At 45.2% G+C, this 17,984-nt stretch overlaps 4 protein-coding genes across 5 annotated transcripts; 2 read left to right on the plus strand and 2 right to left on the minus strand.

Moving 5' to 3' along the window:
- Positions 1-366: 366 nt before the first annotated feature.
- Positions 367-4,927, minus strand: LOC133838074 (uncharacterized abhydrolase domain-containing protein DDB_G0269086). Its single transcript, XM_062269030.1, has 4 exons — positions 4,631-4,927; positions 4,418-4,564; positions 4,148-4,350; positions 367-4,090 (listed from the first exon to the last, which is right to left on the minus strand). The coding sequence occupies exons 1-4, from the start codon at positions 4,805-4,807 to the stop codon at positions 1,012-1,014; spliced, it is 3,606 nt and encodes a 1,201-aa protein (XP_062125014.1). The 5' UTR covers positions 4,808-4,927; the 3' UTR covers positions 367-1,011.
- Positions 4,928-5,402: 475 nt separating this feature from the next.
- On the plus strand, positions 5,403-9,039 carry LOC133838077 (DDB1- and CUL4-associated factor 10 homolog). Its single transcript, XM_062269034.1, has 3 exons — positions 5,403-5,858; positions 5,921-6,290; positions 6,721-9,039. Exons 1-3 carry the CDS (start codon positions 5,545-5,547, stop codon positions 7,921-7,923), a joined length of 1,887 nt encoding a protein of 628 aa, XP_062125018.1. The 5' UTR covers positions 5,403-5,544; the 3' UTR covers positions 7,924-9,039.
- Positions 8,351-13,779, minus strand: LOC133838075 (pre-mRNA-processing factor 39). 2 transcript variants are annotated; one of them, XM_062269032.1, is made up of 8 exons: positions 13,625-13,779; positions 13,294-13,385; positions 12,182-13,043; positions 11,916-12,121; positions 11,719-11,844; positions 10,276-10,550; positions 8,932-10,215; positions 8,351-8,705 (listed from the first exon to the last, which is right to left on the minus strand). In XM_062269032.1, exons 1-8 carry the CDS (start codon positions 13,665-13,667, stop codon positions 8,369-8,371), a joined length of 3,225 nt encoding a protein of 1,074 aa, XP_062125016.1. In that variant the 5' UTR covers positions 13,668-13,779; the 3' UTR covers positions 8,351-8,368. The 2 variants fall into 2 exon arrangements, with proteins under 2 accessions (XP_062125016.1, XP_062125015.1); XM_062269031.1 differs by having other exon boundaries at positions 11,916-12,124.
- Positions 13,780-13,889: 110 nt separating this feature from the next.
- Positions 13,890-17,474, plus strand: LOC133838076 (serendipity locus protein H-1). The gene is made up of 3 exons (XM_062269033.1): positions 13,890-15,214; positions 15,273-16,498; positions 16,563-17,474. The coding sequence occupies exons 1-3, from the start codon at positions 14,118-14,120 to the stop codon at positions 17,018-17,020; spliced, it is 2,781 nt and encodes a 926-aa protein (XP_062125017.1). The 5' UTR covers positions 13,890-14,117; the 3' UTR covers positions 17,021-17,474.
- The last annotated feature ends 510 nt before the right edge of the window (positions 17,475-17,984 follow it).

Consider the following 17,984-nt stretch of genomic DNA (forward strand, 5'->3'; position numbering starts at 1 on the left):
AATGACTAGCCTAGGCCAATGGGAAAACTATTAACTAAACTACTCTTGTAGAGAGCTATGTGCGTTCCCTTTAACATAATCTAGACAAATGCGCGAACTGAAGATCGAAACTAACTGATTGCATAAGTATCAAATTTGCATATAAATAACAAGCAAAATATTTAAATATATATAATTCAAATTACAATATTAACTTCCCAATAACTAATCAAGTTGCGAAATAAATTAACAAATTTATTATTAAAAAATTTTGCTCAACAAAACAATTTATAAAAACATTTCAATAATTAGCTAATTCTTAACAAAATAATAATGTGTGAAAATTTATGTTATTTAATTCCTTTTTCCAAAAACAAAAAAGAAATGAAAACCTAATGCTTCCTGTCGCTTCTTGCAAAGAAGCTTCTAACTTCATCTTTAAAACTATGACATTTTATTTTCGACCCAAGAACTAAGTATTAATGCTTTTTAGTTAGTTATTGCATAAAATGCAAAATAATAATTACATAATTATAAACAATAAAACAAAACGTAGTCATTTCATTCTATATGTTGTATGAATATTGAAATTACTTGAGCGTGAATCCTTTTTGTGAATCAATCTGTGTGTGTTAAATAAATATTGGATAAAGGAGTCGAAAGGTTTTTGTGCGATTTGTGTATTTAAATACATATACGTACATGTATTCTATATATACTTATATTATATATATATATATAGAGATAATCTATTGTATTATATAAGCCATTAATTTATGTAATTTACGTAAATAAAGTTGTGTATATCTAACTTAATATAACTAAGGATTTACCATTTACTTTTTACTGTATTTTATTCGAATTTGGTAACGTAAGTTGTTTTTTTTTGTGATTTAGTTTTTCGCGATGAGGACTTGAGTGACAATATGTATATGTAGTATTTACAGGGGAGTAACGGGTATGGCGACTACAAGAGGACAACATATATAATGTATGTTCATTTTAAGTTAATAATCCTATGTGTTAACTAGCTTAGATATTAGGGTTTTCCTGAGGAGCCACATTCGCATCGTCGTTAAGTTCACGTTCAATGTTGGCGTTGTTATTGTTCTCGGCAATTTCATTGATATTGGAATCATCGTTAATCTCACAGCGCTGCTGTTGCTGTTGACGCTCGTGCCGCTGATGCTCTTGCTGCTGCTCATTGATGCGATTCTCAGTCTCTTCATTGGCACTCGACGCATTCTCACTGCAGCTAGGAGTTGCACTTGAGGTTCCTGCCTCCATTTCCTGCTGCTCTTCGACTGCCGGTAGCGCAAGTTGCTCCTCCGCCTGTTCCGAGGCGGACAGCTCATGGTTAAGCACATTTTGCTGCTCCTCATCGCAATTGTAGTTGGTTGAGGTGGTAGATGGGTCAAAGAATGGCTGCGCCAGCGTTTCGCTTTCTTTGGGCGCACTTAGGTTAACCTCGGGGCAGGTAACATTCTCTTCACTGTGGCTGCTCTTCTCTGGAGTTTGCGGTTCATCCACTGGCAACGTTTCCTCTGCTTGGCTGCAAACGCTGGTGATGACAAAGTTAAAGGCGGGAGCGCTGCTTGCCGCCAGCTCTGGCTCAGGTTGAGCTGCTGGTGGCGTTTCGTCTGCTGCAATTGACTTCTCCTCTTCTGCAGAGGACTCAAGAATTGCAGTTGCTTCTACTGCGGTGTTTGCTGTGCCTTCGACATTCTCCACATTCTCATTCTCCACATTCTCATTCTCAGCCTCTGACTCGACTTGCATCGGCTGCGACTCTACTTTCTCAGCTTCTGCCACCTGTGGTTCCACTGGTGGATTCTGTAGCTGCTCTTGGGCAATTTCTGACGCTTCTTCCAGCACTGAAGTATTTTCTGGTTCCACTTGCATCTGTTCCGACTCGCAGGGCTCCTCCACTTCGGCATTTTCAACTGCGGCTTGTTCTTCCAAAGGTGGGAGCTCTATTTCTTGATAAATGCGCTCATCCTGCTCTTCGTACGTATCCATATTCTCCTCTGCCTCATCGGCTGACGATGCGCTGTCATCATCATCGTCGTCGTCATCATCACTTTCCTCGCTAGCACGTGAACCATTGCACTGCAAGTTGTCCGCATCGCTGCCATTGATATCCACATCGGAAATGTGCAAATCCTTCTCCTGCTTAATCACCACATTGCTCAAATCCAAGTTACTGATATAGGCAGCTTCCTCGTCGACTTTCTCATTGTGATTAATCTCACTAGTTGCCTCTGCCATCTGTTCCTCCTCCGGCTGCTCTTCATGCTCATCCGCATAGCCGCGATTAAGTGGCTCCGGTTTGATAGCGATATTAAAAGGCATCGTTGCACCACTTTCCACTGCCACAATTTGTGGCAGCTGCATTTCCACCGCAGGTGTGCTCGATGAGCTTGTCGCTGGCCTCGGGATGCCACCTGTGCTCTTTCTGGCCGTTGATTTTGCGCTGGTTGATTTCCTAGCGGTCTTAGGTGCGTTCTCTGCAGGTGCTTCATTGGGCACCGCCTCCACAGCGTTCTCCGGAGGCATTGCTTCTTCGGCCATGGCCACACCGCTGGCTATATGCGTGATCTGCATCAAGCGATCGAGCTCCAAGCGATTGGGTTTGACATCCTCCGTCTCTGGCTCCCGACTGCTGCTCGTTGCTGCTGGCTGCTCTTCGGTGAAGCTGCTGCTCTCCAACTGCAGCATGGGAATACTCGTCATGACAGTAGCTTGTGGTTCAAACTCGGCCTGTTGTGCCACATCTTCGTAATTCTCATCCACACGCTCCTGCTTGATGGTAACCATGGCACTACTTGATGCAGGCATCTCAGCTGCATTGTCTGTATTTTCTGCACTAGGTGTTGCTTCTTCTGACTCTCTATAGCGTTCCTTGTGCTTTCGCTTCTTTTCCTTTTTGGCGCTCTTCGATTGAAGCTGCAGATCGTTGTCATCATCGTCCACAATGGATGAATTGAGTTGCCCATGGTTCTTAGTGATTTTAAGCTTCAGCTTGAGCGGCTCTTGTTTGATTTGCACGCCATCGCCCAGCTGCTGCTGTTCATAAGCTTCATCGATGATCTCTTGTTTGACAGCCACCGTTGGTGCATCAGTAGTCGGAGCATCATCATCTGCTGCTGTTGCCGCTGCTGGTGCATCATCATCTGGTGCTGTTGCTGCTGCCGATTCATCGTCATCGCTGTCATCGTTGCGAAAATCATCGTAGTCAGCGGGTGGCTCCTCATCCGGTTCACTTTCCGTTGGCTCCACAACTGGTTGCAGCTGCGGTCCTGTGTCATCGATATGCACCTCGGGCTCATGCTTAATGCTGACCAGCGTGCTCATTGTATTCTTGAGCAGCTGATCGACACGTTTCAAATAGGATTTCGTTGAGACACGCTCGTTGTTCCGGCCCAGCGAATTGGGCTCTAGGGAGGCACGCAACAGCGGCGATGTTAAGCGTTCCAGCACCACAACAGGTTGCATGTCGGATTGTGCTGCGTTCTCTATTGCAGGACTCTCCTCATTGTCCACATCATACTCGTTCTTGATGCGCATTTGCGCCTCGTGATCAGCCACCTCGGGCATTATGTGCTTCGAGTGGCTCAAATAGATCTTGGGACAGTGCGGCGCGTGTCGCATATAGGCCACCTCGGTGTTGAGTGCACGACTACAGCCACCACACTTGCGAGTGCGCCGGGCACACGGATGTGTATTGTAGAAATAGTTGGTCAAGAACGTCTTCTTGCACAACGGACACTCGCGATCGAGCACTAGCAAACCAATTGGCGTCGTTGGCGTGTGTTCGCGCAAATGTCGCGTGAAAGCGTAATTGTTGGCCACGCTTGCATTACACTGCGGACACTGGTAGGGCGTCTTGGACAGCTTGTGCCACAGTTGATGCGCCTTGATGTCACTAGCGTTGTGGTGCGTCTGATTGCAGGCATAGCATGAGTATCGCGCTATCGACGGCACATGCGCTGCGGCCCTGTGCTCCTCCGCTTCCTCCTTGCTGGCGAAACGTTCGCTACACACACTGCAACTGGCTTTGCGACGCTTTTTGCCAAGTAAGCTGCCGTCAGCATCCGTGGGTTCCTCCTTGCTGCAGGTGATTAGTACATTAGCTTGTAATTGAATATGCCTACTTTAATTGACTTACATTTCAGTTTTGCTGGCTGGCAGCAGTTGTTGCTGTTGTAGGCGCTGCTTCTTGCGCCAGGCAACAGGCTCGTGCTTAACTGCATCCAAGGATAACTCGCTGCTGTTCGTGGGCTTGGCATTATCATCAGTTTTGCGTTTACGTCCACGCTTATTGCCCGTGGGCAGCGGTTCGCTCTTGAAGATTGGCTTCACATCCATCAGCTGCAAAAGCCAGATATGTTTAATTATTGCAGTTGCTTCTACGTATATTTAAATAATTTGCACTCACCGTTTGTGGATCGGCCTGCTTTAGGCCCAGCAGTTTGCGCGTTTGTTTGTTGGTCGCATGGCACATTTCACGAAACTCGAAAAAATCATTGATTTTATCCACACACAAACTGCACATTGTCTGTGGCATTTTGTCGTCTTGCGACACCTGCAACAAAAACAAATGGGGGTGTATTTTCCACGACCACACCTTTGTTAAGGATTCAAGACTCACCGTGAAGCCAACCAATTCGTAAACCTTTTGACTCAAACTGGGCTCGTCCAGATCTATAATCTCGCTCTCCATCGGTAATATTGGCACCTTGGACGGATTATCAATGCCGCACAGGCGACATATCTTGTACAAATTCGCCCTGAGAGCTGCATCGATCTTGAAAGCGAAACGCTCCATGTTGATGCTTTTTTGCTTTCAACTTTTCAATTCAGTTTGTTTTTGCTACATATTTGTTGTTGAAGTTTTTGCAGGAAAAAAAGTGTTTTAATTTTTGTTTATTACCTACAGATTTAACGGTGTGGCCAACTATGTGCGTGCTAACAAATCGAGCACGGTCACGCTGTCCAGGGCTACACTACAAACATGTTAAAAGTAGCGAAGAGTAGTGAAGAGCCAATATAGTGACTTTCGGTGTAAGTGTTGTGACATATGTGACATATTATGTTAAATTAAACACTTGTTTTAAATTAATTAAATGTATTGTAGGCACGTTATTACTCATATAAGATATTATCTTTAAAATAACTATTTTGAAAAAATATACGAAAGTTTAAATTTAATTAATCTAGTACCAAACCATTATTATATATAAAAGATGCATTTGTAATTGATAAAATTAGTATATAAGTAAAAATTCTTTGTATAGAAAGTAAAAACTGTAGAAATAAAAATAATTTTAATAAATAAAATAAAAATTTAAATTTCGTTTGTCATCTGTTAATAGTGCAAGTTGTTCCTCGTTGCTTGCGGCTGTCTGGAGACACGCGCTTGTCGATAGTTCCATCACTGTTTAAGTTGTTCAAATTTTATATACACAAACCACAGTACAACAGCAGTAGTGAAGTGTCGCGAGTGTCGATTGTTTTTAGGATACACGCGAAGTGAGGATCACAGCGTGCGTAAGAAACCATTCGATGCACACCATGGAGCAATATCTGCGAAGTCGCGAAAGCGGTTGGCAGCAACACAATCGTCATGCGGGCAACGAGAATTTTCTGATGCGCAGCATTTACAGTTCCATGGGCATGTTCAACAGTTACCATGCCAACTGCACGCCAAGCACAGCTGGACGCGATACCGGTGCCATCTTTAATCTGGAGTATAATGCGGATGGCAATGTTGTCGTGGCGGCGACGCAACGCAAATGTGTTTTGGTGTTCGATGCAATCACACAAGAGGAGATCTTCAAGGTTCCTGACGCACACACGGACAGCGTGAATTGCATCAAGTCAGTGAAATAGAATTGTGTAAACAAAGGCGTTACCTAATTGATTGAAATTTCTGTAATAGATTCTTCGACGATCGCAAATTTGCAACAGGTTCTGACGACTTTACGGTGGCCTTGTGGGATCTGCGCAACATGAAGCAAAAGTTGCGCGTGCTTCACGGTCATTCCAATTGGGTTAAGAACATTGAGTATTCGTCGAAAGAGAAACTGCTGGTGACCTCCGGTTTCGATGGCAGTATATTCACCTGGGACATCAAATCACAAACGGAACAGGGCCTAATATCACAGCGTGTCTTCCATGCCAGCGGTCTCATGCGTTGTCGCATCTCGCCAGCTGGTGATAAACTTGTCTTGTGCACCAGCGGCGGTTATATTATGATCGTGCATCATCTGGACTTGACCACATTGCACAAAGATTTGTGCGGCTTTCGGGTAAGCAGTTGGCAACAACAAAGTGTGAAAAGTGTGCTCGACTTTAGCAATACCCAGTTAAACACCAATTAAGTCTGAACAAAAGCTGACCGGTTCACTTTTGAATAAAGTGAATGTGGTCTATTAGGCCGCTAATTTTGTGAGGTTTTGTTTGTATGTGAGTGTTGTTTGTTTGCAATATTGTCCACAGATCAAATACAAATAGGTAACCATTCAGTGTAGATAGTCTCACAGATTCAAACGGACATAAGAATAGACAGACGGTCTTTGTGTACTTGACAATTCACGCTGATAAGAAATATAGTCTACGTCGTCACTAAATTTCATTGCCCTCCCTTCCCTTTTATTAGTTATCGGGCACTAAAAAAGTGAGCACACATTTAATATTTGTATATCGAAGATAAGCTAACCTGCACTTGTTTTCTTGTAGCCTGGCATTTACAGACTTATGCAGTTGGGCGAACAATTCATTCCCCAGGCAGCCAAATACGATCATGTGTTCTCCAAGCGACAGAAGAAGAATCGCGTTGAACTGGTCACCGATTTTCCGGAACAGAACGATGCCGAAATGATAATGGCACTGCAAATTCATCCGCAGTGCCGTTGCATGCTCACACGCAACGTGAGCTGCGACGAGCAAAGCGAATGGACCTGTATCCACGACATCAACGAGGAGCCCGAAGTCACGGAGGACGAGACTGGCGACGAGCCAACGATTAAGCGCAAACGTCCCCTGCCACCGCCACGACCCAGCGAGAGTGAGCGGGGAGTGCAGCAGGGTTTCCAAATAGCTCGTCCTCAACTGCGTCGCTATATGCGTGCGCATCCGGCAAGGATTGTGGCCACATCGCCGCCAGCTGCGGGTGGTGCCACTGATAACTTTATACCCGACATTTGGGCCGCCGAGGTGACGGTGCAAGAGCGTGCTATACGTCAGAGTCGGGCACGGAACTCGGCGAATCATGTGAGTGGATACAATTTTGTGTATGCCATCAGCAGCGGTGTGCTGCCTTTGCGCTCGAATGTGGGCAATCGCCCCAACAGCGGCTCGGCACGTACACGAGCTGCTCAGACAGAGGCGTCAAATGGCGAGTCGACAAGCGCCAGTCGCAGCAACAATAACAGCAACGGGAGCAGCAGCAGTGACAGCAACAGCAGCACTAGCAACAACAGCAGCAGCAACGACAGCAACGATGTCACCGAGAGCTTGGAGTTGGGACAACGCATACCAATGCGACCATTGAGCAACACTTCAGCGGCAGCGATCACAACTGCCAGTGAGATGGGATCTCATGAGATACTGGTGAATGCAAGGAAGCTGCTTTACTATGCCTCCGAGACGAATAACAAACCGGGTTTCATCAAGGAACCGGGATTCTCAGCGGATGGTCGCATCATTTGTTCGCCGTATGCGAATGGTGTGCGCTTGTTGGGCTATCAGGCGGACTGCAGTGATTATCCCAATGATCAAATGGTCGATCAGATCAAGGATAAGCCACGTCAACTGGTCGAATTGGCCAACATCATCGAGCACCAGGACGTGGTGCTATGCGCCAAATTCAGTCCACGCGAGCCGCTGCTTGTGACGGGTTGCAATCAAGGCGAGGTCGCCTGGTACAGACCGTATCTCTAAGCAATGCTCTTGTTGTTCCCCAAAAACGTTGTACATTGTTTAAATTTCAGCTGCTAGAAATGTAATGGATAAGAAATTACGGAAGACCAGTTTAACATACCAACACACTACCAACAGAAAAACACTCTCAAACACGACACAGCCACAGACACATACTCAGTAAATGCAGCAAGAATGATTAAATTCATATCCTTAATTTTTTTGTTTTTCTATTTTCTTTTTTATTTGTTGTGGTTTACAGTGAGGTTGCGTGTGGGCGCATGACTGTTGCACATGCTATATATATATGCTACATAGCTTTAATTATATATTTAAATATAATTAGAATTCAATATAAAATTACAAATATCTTTACGTTATCCACTAATTTAACGGTGTAGTTATACCCCCATCATTCTTTCGAAATCGGGTTTTAAAATATAGTCGGGCTCTTTTTGCTGTCTCTCTAATAATAGTTACCATAACCGCTCCACTGTCCATAATTATAGTTGGCACCTCCAGTGCTGGCTGCACCACCTTGCGATCCATAGCCGCCCCATTGATTATAGTACGAGTCGTAGGATTGCTGTTGCTGCTGTTGTTGTTGTTGTTGCTGGGGTGCATAGGCACCGCTAGCGCTTTGCTGACTGTAGTAGGCACTCGAGTTGGCCGAATTATAGTTGTAGCTGGCATTGGCAGCCGCTGTGCCACCATTGTTGTAGGCCGTAGTTGCTGCGGAGCCAGCAGAGGCGGCAGCGCCATCCTTGCTGTTTGTTGACGCCTTTCTTGATGGACTGCCATCGCTAAAAGTTGAGAATTATTAGTTAAGAGTATATATAATATAGATCAGGGATCGGAATCATGAGAAATTATATTAAACAGAATCGGATAGGCTAAGATTACAACTTGATTTTTAGAGCTTTCTTCAAGGTTTAATTATAAGAATTTGAATAAATCTTACTTTGAAGCAAAAAATTGTTATTTAATGATTTACGATTCCTGTATAATACGGATTAAATATATACGCACCCCTTCTTCTGCGCCTCGTTGGCTTTGTTAAGCGCCTGCTGCAGGGCACGCTGCGCATCCTGAAGTCCCTTGGCTGTGCTGCCAAAGTCCTCGAGAAACTCGACTTTGCGTTGGGCAAACAGCACCTTTTGATCAGGTTCAATGTCAGCGCGCGCCATGAACTTGTCCATGATCTGCACCACTTCGGTCTCCACGACTTGTTGCCGCTGCAAGCATAAATCAATCATTTGCAGTGCCACACGAGTGTTGGCCGGATCACGTTCGAGCGCTTGTTGCAACGCAGCCAGACCCGCTTCTAGATCGTTGCAGATCTTGTTAAGGAAACGTGCATATTTGATCGATAAACTGCCAGCGATGGCTTTGTTCTTGCTGTTGTCAATGTAGTGTTTGTAGAGCTCACGGCACTTGTCCAAGGCACCGCGACGACGCTCCACATTGATGCGACGATAGGCGATTTGCAAGAGATGCGGACAACGTTGCTCAATGCGCTCCAACACTTCGGCGGCACCATCGAAGTTGCGTTGCAACTCCTCGAAGGCGGCCCACATCAAATGCAGGCTGGGCTTGTCTGTGTGATGAATGCAACAGGCACGACGATACACTTCGCGTGTTATTTGCAGCACCTCTGGACTTTGATCACTCAAGGACTCCAGATAGCGCAGCATCTTCAGCCAGAACTCATCGTATAAGGCGCAGGCAATTAGGCAACGTTCAAAGAGCACCAGAATGCGTTCCCGATCGCCCTTTTCAATCTCAAAGTCGAGGTAATCTTTCCAGTTCTTAAGCTGGGCACGCTCCAATGGTTTCACATGGAAATAGGGACGCTTGATGCCCTCCTCGAAGGACCAGCGTGCTGTGACTGCGCTAACTGTTGACTTGTGCACTTTGCGACGCGCTGAGATGACTCGTTCTTTAATGCCGCCTATCTCCTCGTCGGTAAGCGTGCTGAGATCACTGAAATCAGTTGGTGGTGGCAACTTCGAGGATGCTGGTGACGAAGATTCACTGGTTAGATCGGTAACATTCGATGACTCGTCGGTATGTGCTTCCGACGCTTCTTTAGGTGACTTGCTGTCACCATCCTTTTGCTTTGACTCGTCACGATCGCGATCACGTTCGCGTTCACCTTTGGCTTCCTTTGAGCTGCCGCTGTCCCGACGACTTTTCGACGATGATTTCGATGCCTTGCTATGCTGACGTTCATGCCATTCCTTGCGCAGACGTAGCAACTCCTCGTTGGAAATGGTCGCAGTGACTGTGTGCTGATTGATCAAGTCCTGGAAACTGTAAAGGAAATCGAGAAACGGTTAACAAAAGTCTGGATAATCAAAGGCATTTGCTTACTTGTCAAAGTGGCCATTGTAGCCTTGGGTGGGTATCGAGAGCAATCGATCGTAGATCTGAACAACGCGTTGATAACGCTTCGATTCGTTCTCCCAGCGTATGTAGGCATCCCAAAGTTTGTCGGAACGAAACTCCAGGCCACAGGCCTGCACAGCACGTTCGTACTGGCTGCGAATGAATTGCTCATCATCCCCATGATGAGCCTTGATGTGCATCAGATAATGTATCCACAGATCCACTGATAGCGGTATTGCTTCTAGTCCGCGCTCAAACACCTTTTTTTTTTTGTCATTTCATTTCATTTATTTTTATTTTTTTGGTTAAACAAAGTTTTGCGATTTGTGCGGGATTTGATTGTTGGATCGGCAGAGAAGAAATAGAAATGTATTTAAGAGAATTTGAAATAATATTTGAAAAGTTTTCCGCATAAACTAACTTGCTCGTGATTGGTGTGTCGATGTTGTAGACTTAGTTACTAACTTAAGATTTTTGCTTAAGTAACTTAAATGAATACGTAATAAAATACATAGAAAACACACACAGAAAATATATAACACACGTATTTGATATTTAACTTTTTTTCAGCACAGAGAGACTTAAAAATTTCATTTAATCGCCATTTGTACTTACTTACGATACTTCACGAGAATTGTGTTGAAGAAGGAGTCGAAGGAGTTGTGGTGATAACGAGAGATAACATGCGAAGTAGAGATCAGAGAAGTTGGCCAACGACAAACCAAAAACAAACCGACTAGTCGTAATACTTTTATCTGGGGAACTTTTCTCTCTCTCTCGCTCGATAAGATAAAAAGACCAAGTACAACAATTGCTTCGCGTCCATTTAGTGTTTTTGGTCCCCACTTTGATAAAAATAAAACTAAGCTCTAGAGCGCGTGGATTGCAAAACGATGTGTAGTCGAATCATTTCTAAAGTATGAACTATTGAAAATAAATAACACACATGTGAAATTGTGCAATGATTGAGAGATCAAAAGGCTAGAGTAGTGAATAGTTACAACTTCAATTGCAATTATTCACATATTTATGCAAATGTGTAATACAACATTCAAAGTGCCGAGTGCTTGGATGCGATTCCCACATAATGAGATTTGAGCTTAAACCAGTTTTTATCACTCAACCATTGAACTGTAGTTCGTGACCTTGTGTGCTATGATTTTGCTGAGACATTGAGACACGGACTGATGGCTAAAGGGATTAATATCAGTTGTGTTTTGCTTCTTTTCATTTTTTTGTTTGTTTTGTAATTGTTGCTTTTATTGAATGTAGTATATTTTTTATTCAGTTATAATAAATGTCATTATAACAACATGTGGAATATATATATTTATATATAGATATATCAGTCGTAATTGTAAGAGTAAGCGGTAAAACAAAGAATGGCAAAGACATTTAATTGTACTGAATTGTATGTTTTGTACTCACCTTATAGCAGTTGGCCTTGATGCCCTTGCGCTTCTCATAGTCCGCATATTTGCGCCAATAGCCATAACAGTAGGGATAATGCGACAGGAATGTGTCGTAAGCCTCGCGTGCCGCCTCTGCATCGGACTAAAAAAAGAGCATAAAATGTTGTCTTAGTACAGGAATAAAAGTGTGTTGTCTCAATATTCTCCTTCTACCTCACTGTCCACGTATTGCAGTAAATATGTCCAGCCAGTAAAGTCTGAGGCATCGTCTTTGACGACGCGCCAGTATTTGTCCAGATCGGGCAACTTTTTGCGCTCCTTCTCCTTGTTATCCTTTTCCTTATCCTTTTCTTTCTCTTTGTCTTTGTCCCGCTCTTTCTCCTTTTTGTTGTCCTTTTCCTTGTCTTTCTGTTCGCCATCTGCTTCAAGAAATATTATCATTATTTTTTTATTAAAGTTTTTGTAAGTTATTGTCTTACCTTCATCGATTTTTGCTCGCTTCTCTGAAGGAGGCGCGTCGTTGCTCTCTGAGGTCGGACTACTGGGATTATATTGTTCCGTTGCTTTGCTTTTTGTGCTCGTTTGCTGCTCACTGCTTTGCTCCCCATCATCATCATCTATTTTTGACTGGGACGAATCCTCATCTTTACCTGCCTTGCGCTTGCTGGCAACCTTTGGCTCAGCCCCATTATTATTATTGTTGTGGGTGGGCAACTCGTCTTCGGATATCACCTCAGCATCTGCCGGTAGTTCAGCGCGTTGTGGCGCTGGCAATTCCTCATCGGATACCTCTTCGGCATCGTTAATCTCCGGTTTGCTCGGTGGCGGTAGCTCGTCTTCCGAAATGATTTCCGTATTCACAATTGTTGCATTGCTGGCGTCCATATCATCGCCCAAACTCTCGGCAATAGCATGATGTGAGCTAGAATCCTCGGAGGAATTGAGTTTACTTTCCATCGCCGAAACATTCGATTCAAAGTCCGATTTCTTATTAATGTCAGCTTCATCATTGCCGGCCACTGAAGGCAAACTATTGGCATTATCGCCAGCTAACGAAGCTAAGAGCGAAGTATCAACTCCATCTTCGGTGCGACTCTCTTTAATGTCATCACTGGTCTCCGAGTGTTGTTCGGCAACGGCGCCAAAGGGAAACGAGGAGCTCTTTTCGTCCACGCCACCCGTTGTTGTTTCTGTGGTAGCTAGCATTTCCACATCGTCATCCAGCTGCTGCTCGTAATGTTGCGCTTCAGCATTGTTCTCCATGGTTGGTTCTTCTTCGTCTGCCGGCTGTGCTAATGTTGCTGGCAATACGATTTCGTTCTCCTCCTCGTGATCACTCAACTGTAAACAAAAAACCAATTATAAATCAATTTACTAAACATTGCTGACTCCCTCTTCTCGCTCTTTTTTTGTTTTGTTTCATCAGTTGGCCCTTGCAGATAATCATGCTGCCCCTCCCGAGGGAGGGGGCGTATCATATGCAAATGGAACAACGCCACATTTGCACGAAGATTGCATGTGTTTTGTCATCATTTGAAATCAAATTGGAAGACACCGTGTATATGTATTTGTGTTTATGTATGACACTGACCTGCGCTTGCCGCTTTGAAGTGCGTCGAGTGGTACGAGTTGGTGTTGCAGCTATTGGAACAGCCGCCGGTCGACCAGAGCGTGTGCGGCGACCTGCAAAGTGCAATTAAAATATGTAATTTTGATAAGATTCAGCGCGTATGTAACACAGCGTGTACGTGTACATGCATGTAGTAGTGTGTACAATGTGGTGGGTTTTTTCTCTTCGCTTTAGAATGCCGCGTGATTTTCACGTTTTTTTCTATGCATCTGCCTCTGACTCTGCGCACACAAATACGTAACAGTTAGCCAATATGACTAAGAATCCAGCGATTACTTAGTTATATTATTACCTGAATTTTCTATCACAACGCTTTCGTCTTGTTCAGACGCCATTTTTTTGTATTTGTGGCACAGCACTCACACAGACTTTTGCGGTCACACTATATTATAAAACTAGTTAAACACACACGAGCGCCTTATGTGACCGTCTGCGCATTACTCGCATAATCTAGAACTTTGCCGATTGCGACTATCGATAACGATATTTTCGTGTATGCAACCCTTGGTCGATGGCAAAAGGCGTCGCGTCTCTTACAACACTGTTCTGTCAAAATGGCGACTTGAGAATTCGTAGCGTGACAAAAACAAAGCGCATTTCACAATATTTTTGGTGTTTTTGTGCAATATTCAAGTGTTTTTCCGTGCAAAACGTCGTGAAATGTGCAAATAAATAGTGCAGTGACGGCCAACGAACAAAGTGTGCACGATAAAACGCTGTGCGTGCGCCAGCAATTAAGCAAAACGCCGACCGCATAACCTTTACGTGTCGCGCAGTAGTTGCGAATGGAGTGTAAAGGCAAATCCAAGAGAATGAAAGAAGAGGCGCCAAGCAAAAAATTGCCGCCTAAAATCTATGGCGGCAGCAGCGGCGACTATAATGCAACAGCAACAGCAGTGGCCGCTGCAAATGCGAGCACCCCTACAAAAGCGGCTCACGATGAGATTATCAGTTCGTTGCTGCGCATTAACAATTTCGATTCCATATCCAGCATCAAAGATGAATCGCTCGACATCGATCTGTCCGCCTGCGTCACCATCAGCTCAGCCAGTTATATCAACGGCAACAGTCTCTCGTCCACCGACTTTTGGCGCGTACTTGACGAGAGTGCTCAAAACAATACCGAACTCAATTTATCCGTTGATGTTGGCGGCGGTTCGTGTCGTGATGAGTTAATTGCATCTAATTCCTTAACAACAACAACAAGTCCCAGTGCTGCAGGCAACGACACCAATAACTCGGAATTCAATGTGACGTTTTTACGGCCAGAGCCACCAAATGCGTTTACAAATTCGCCCTTTAAAAAGATTAGCACTACGCCAGTGAAATTGCCATCGCCGGAACAAATGCAGCTGCAGCTGTCGCAGCCGACCAGGAAGCCACGTTTGCCGGCGGCAACAGCAGTGCGTCTGAAAGTATTCAAGGAGGAGCCGTTGGAGGAGAAGGCAACGACGCTGTCCGCGCTGACAGCGACAGCAACGGTTCCCAAACCTCAAGTGTTGACCAAAGTGGAGCATTGTGAGCCGGCAGCAGAGCAAATGCCGCCAGCATTTAGTATGTTTCAGCAGCCAACGAGCAATAGTAATGATAATATGCCACCGCCAGCAGCACCACAAGAAGGCGCTGCCAGCAAGTCAGCATTGGATTTGGAGACACCACCGCCGCCGCTTTACAAGTGTCTGGACTGCAATGGTCTGGTGCTCGATAATCCGCAGCTGGTGAGCACACACAAAGCCGCAGCGCATCGTTTACGCATCACCTATAATTGTACCGAATGCCAGCGAGAGTTTGAGCTGCTGGCGGGGCTGAAGAAGCATCTCAAGACGCATCGCAGTGAGGTGCGCAAAGATACCTGGAAGAAGTGCCCAGATTGTGGGAAATGGTAAGCAAACATTACCCAATTCTAAGTTTCTCTCGTATAACCACTCGTATGTTTTTAGTTTGAAGCTGGGAAGTATGTGGATGCATCGTAAGATACACAGCGATAACAAGAAGTATCAGTGCGACATCTGTGGCCAAAAATTTGTGCAGAAAATTAATCTCACGCATCATGCGCGTATCCACAGCTCAGAGAAGCCCTACGAGTGTCCGGAGTGTCAGAAACGCTTTCAAGAGCGCTCGCATCTGCAGCGACATCAAAAGTATCATGCCCAGACGCGTTCGTACCGCTGCGAGAAATGCGGTAAAATGTACAAGACGGAACGTTGCCTCAAAGTGCATAATCTGGTCCATTTGGAACAGCGGCCGTTTGCTTGCAACGTGTGCGACAAGAGTTTCATTAGTAACTCGAAACTGAAGCAACATTCGAATATTCACACGGGCATGCGACCGTTTAAATGCAATTATTGTCCGCGCGACTTTACCAACTTTCCCAATTGGCTGAAGCATACGCGACGTCGTCACAAGGTGGATCACAAGACGGGCGAGCATCTCGAGAACATTCCCTCCTATTGCTCCAAGAAATCCACCACAACCAAGGCACAAAAAGCAGCCGCTGCAGCGGCCGCGGCGGCAGCTGCAGCAGCCTCCTCAACAACACCAGGGGATGATCCTTTGGCATCCAGTGAAGCAGCAGCAACAAAGCCCAATGAGACAACAGGCAAAGCGACGCCAACCACGCCAACAACAACTGCGAAACAGACGCGCAAAAAGAAGCAGCCACAACAGGCAGCTTTGGCTGCCTTGGGCATCACATTGCCAGCGGGTACAGCATTGCAGCAGGTGCATCCACAACCACAGCAGGCAGATCGTAAGCTGATGAATGTGGTGGTCTCACAATTGCCACCTCCGTCGACAGCAGCAACGCCAGCCAAGCAGGTGAAGGCGAAGCGAGAACGCAAACAATTGGCGCCCAAGCAGCTGCAACAGAAACCTTCGCCACCGCCGCCGACGCTCACCCAAGTGCCCGTTGCAATGCCACAGATCAAGAAGGAGCCGCAAACGCAAGGCGCATTTCTCGATCTGCACGGTCTGAGCTTGACCTCGGCCGAGGATTTGATCATGGAACAGGCGCTGGAGATGGAAGAATGCGGGCTGTATGATGCGCCCGTGGTCAATACGGACATGGGTACCTCTGACAACGCCATCTCCTCGGAGGCAGCTGCAGCACTGCATTTCCAAATTAAAAACGAATTACCAGACGAGCTGCTACCTGACGAAGATTTCTGTAAGTTCAAAGTTTGCTATTGTTAATGATAATTGTTATTAATGTTCTTCTATTTCTCTTACAGTGCCTCATAAGCCTAGCAATGGCAATCGCTTAGCTTGTCCCTCCCTTGAGTCATCACCGTTCTCATCACCCGCATCCATGGAACTGACAGCGGTCTCCAGCAGCAACATCAACACCTCCAACTCAAATACCCATGCGACACAAGTGAATTCAGGACGAACCGCCAACTATTATTTGCCAGCCTTCACGCTAAACGCGCAGGGCAAGCTGACAAGTTGTACGACCACAACAACTGGCAATATGAATGGCAATAATGGGATTGTCTCTGGCGCTGGCCCCACAACTGTCTCAATGGTGAATATGCCACTGTTAATGCATCCGAATCAAATGTTGCCTTCGGTGGATACGCTGCTCTTTACCACACAGACGGGCAATCGTTTCTTCTCCGGCAAAACAGTTGGCGGTGTTCAAACCACTGGGGCGGGTGCGGTGGCGACGACCACGTCCCATTTGACATGATCGCACGACGGCTGAACGCCGTCGTCAACGCCTCAACGATCTCCTGTGTCTTAATTAAGCTAGGGTTTGCGACCACGACCACGACCATGTCCGTTGATTGCTCGAGAGGAAGTGTGAGAGAGAGAGAGAAAGAGATGAACACAAAAAGGCAATGAATCGGATTAATTCAGAGAGTTTAGTCCTTAACCATAAAATTACATAAATTGTTTAAGCTACAAATAGTACGACGCTATAATTGTTTTAAAGATAGGCCGTAAGCGAATTTCTACATTACATGCTAAGTACACTATATCGATGCGATGTATATAGAATTATGCATATACATATACATATACCTACATACATATATATATTATATACTTTAATTTACCACCAACAATACATTTATTATTTCTACGCTTAACACAAATAACAATAAATACAATAAATTTCTTATATATTTTAGTACAAAGTATATTTTTGTTCCACTGTCACTGCAGTTGCTTGCAAACTATGTGACTGCAAAACTGTCATCGTGTGCTTGTCAAACTGTACAGTGCACATTTGCAGCACGCTTGAGGGGTGCTGCTGCGCATCTTCCACTCATGACTGAGACCCTTATATTTGCAGTAACAGCAACAACAACGAAGGCAACGGCATCAACCCGTCATTCAAATGGTCACATATCAAAGGCAAAGGCAAGCGAAGCGCTTAAACGCTTTTGCCTTCGAGTCACGCGGCTGCATTTCAAATGGTTGACTCGACCATCCAACGAGGCATCCACAGGGTGGTGGTTGTTCTTGCTTGCCCCGGAGAGCGGAGGGGTGGCTTTTGTGGTTGTGCCTATGTGTGCTTTTGAGGGGCTAATAGGGCGTGAATGTGAACAGTTCAAACGTTTTGGAAAACAAAGAAATCGAGAAAAATAATATGAGTAAAACGGCCTTCAACTCATTTCATGTCGAGCATGTCTCAATGTGAGTTTAAA

Source organism: Drosophila sulfurigaster, chromosome 2R (assembly GCF_023558435.1).
Source record: "Drosophila sulfurigaster albostrigata strain 15112-1811.04 chromosome 2R, ASM2355843v2, whole genome shotgun sequence".
NCBI lineage: Eukaryota > Metazoa > Arthropoda > Insecta > Diptera > Drosophilidae > Drosophila > Drosophila sulfurigaster.

Coding starts and splice junctions, on each gene's coding strand:
- LOC133838074 (XM_062269030.1), bottom strand. CDS start 4,807: ATGGAGCGTTTCGCTTTCAAGATCGATGCAGCTCTCAGGGCGAATTTG. Junction 4,351..4,417: donor AGCAGGCCGATCCACAAACG/GTGAGTGCAAAT, acceptor TGGCTTTTGCAG/CTGATGGATGTGAAGCCAAT. Junction 4,091..4,147: donor CCAGCCAGCAAAACTGAAAT/GTAAGTCAATTA, acceptor AATCACCTGCAG/CAAGGAGGAACCCACGGATG.
- LOC133838077 (XM_062269034.1), top strand. CDS start 5,545: ATGCACACCATGGAGCAATATCTGCGAAGTCGCGAAAGCGGTTGGCAG. Junction 5,859..5,920: donor GACAGCGTGAATTGCATCAA/GTCAGTGAAATA, acceptor TTTCTGTAATAG/ATTCTTCGACGATCGCAAAT. Junction 6,291..6,720: donor AAGATTTGTGCGGCTTTCGG/GTAAGCAGTTGG, acceptor GTTTTCTTGTAG/CCTGGCATTTACAGACTTAT.
- LOC133838075 (XM_062269031.1), bottom strand. CDS start 13,667: ATGGCGTCTGAACAAGACGAAAGCGTTGTGATAGAAAATTCAG. Junction 13,044..13,293: donor CTTCAAAGCGGCAAGCGCAG/GTCAGTGTCATA, acceptor TTTTGTTTACAG/TTGAGTGATCACGAGGAGGA. Junction 11,845..11,915: donor TGCAATACGTGGACAGTGAG/GTAGAAGGAGAA, acceptor CTCTTTTTTTAG/TCCGATGCAGAGGCGGCACG.
- LOC133838076 (XM_062269033.1), top strand. CDS start 14,118: ATGGAGTGTAAAGGCAAATCCAAGAGAATGAAAGAAGAGGCGCCAAGC. Junction 15,215..15,272: donor TGCCCAGATTGTGGGAAATG/GTAAGCAAACAT, acceptor GTATGTTTTTAG/TTTGAAGCTGGGAAGTATGT. Junction 16,499..16,562: donor GCTACCTGACGAAGATTTCT/GTAAGTTCAAAG, acceptor TTTCTCTTACAG/TGCCTCATAAGCCTAGCAAT.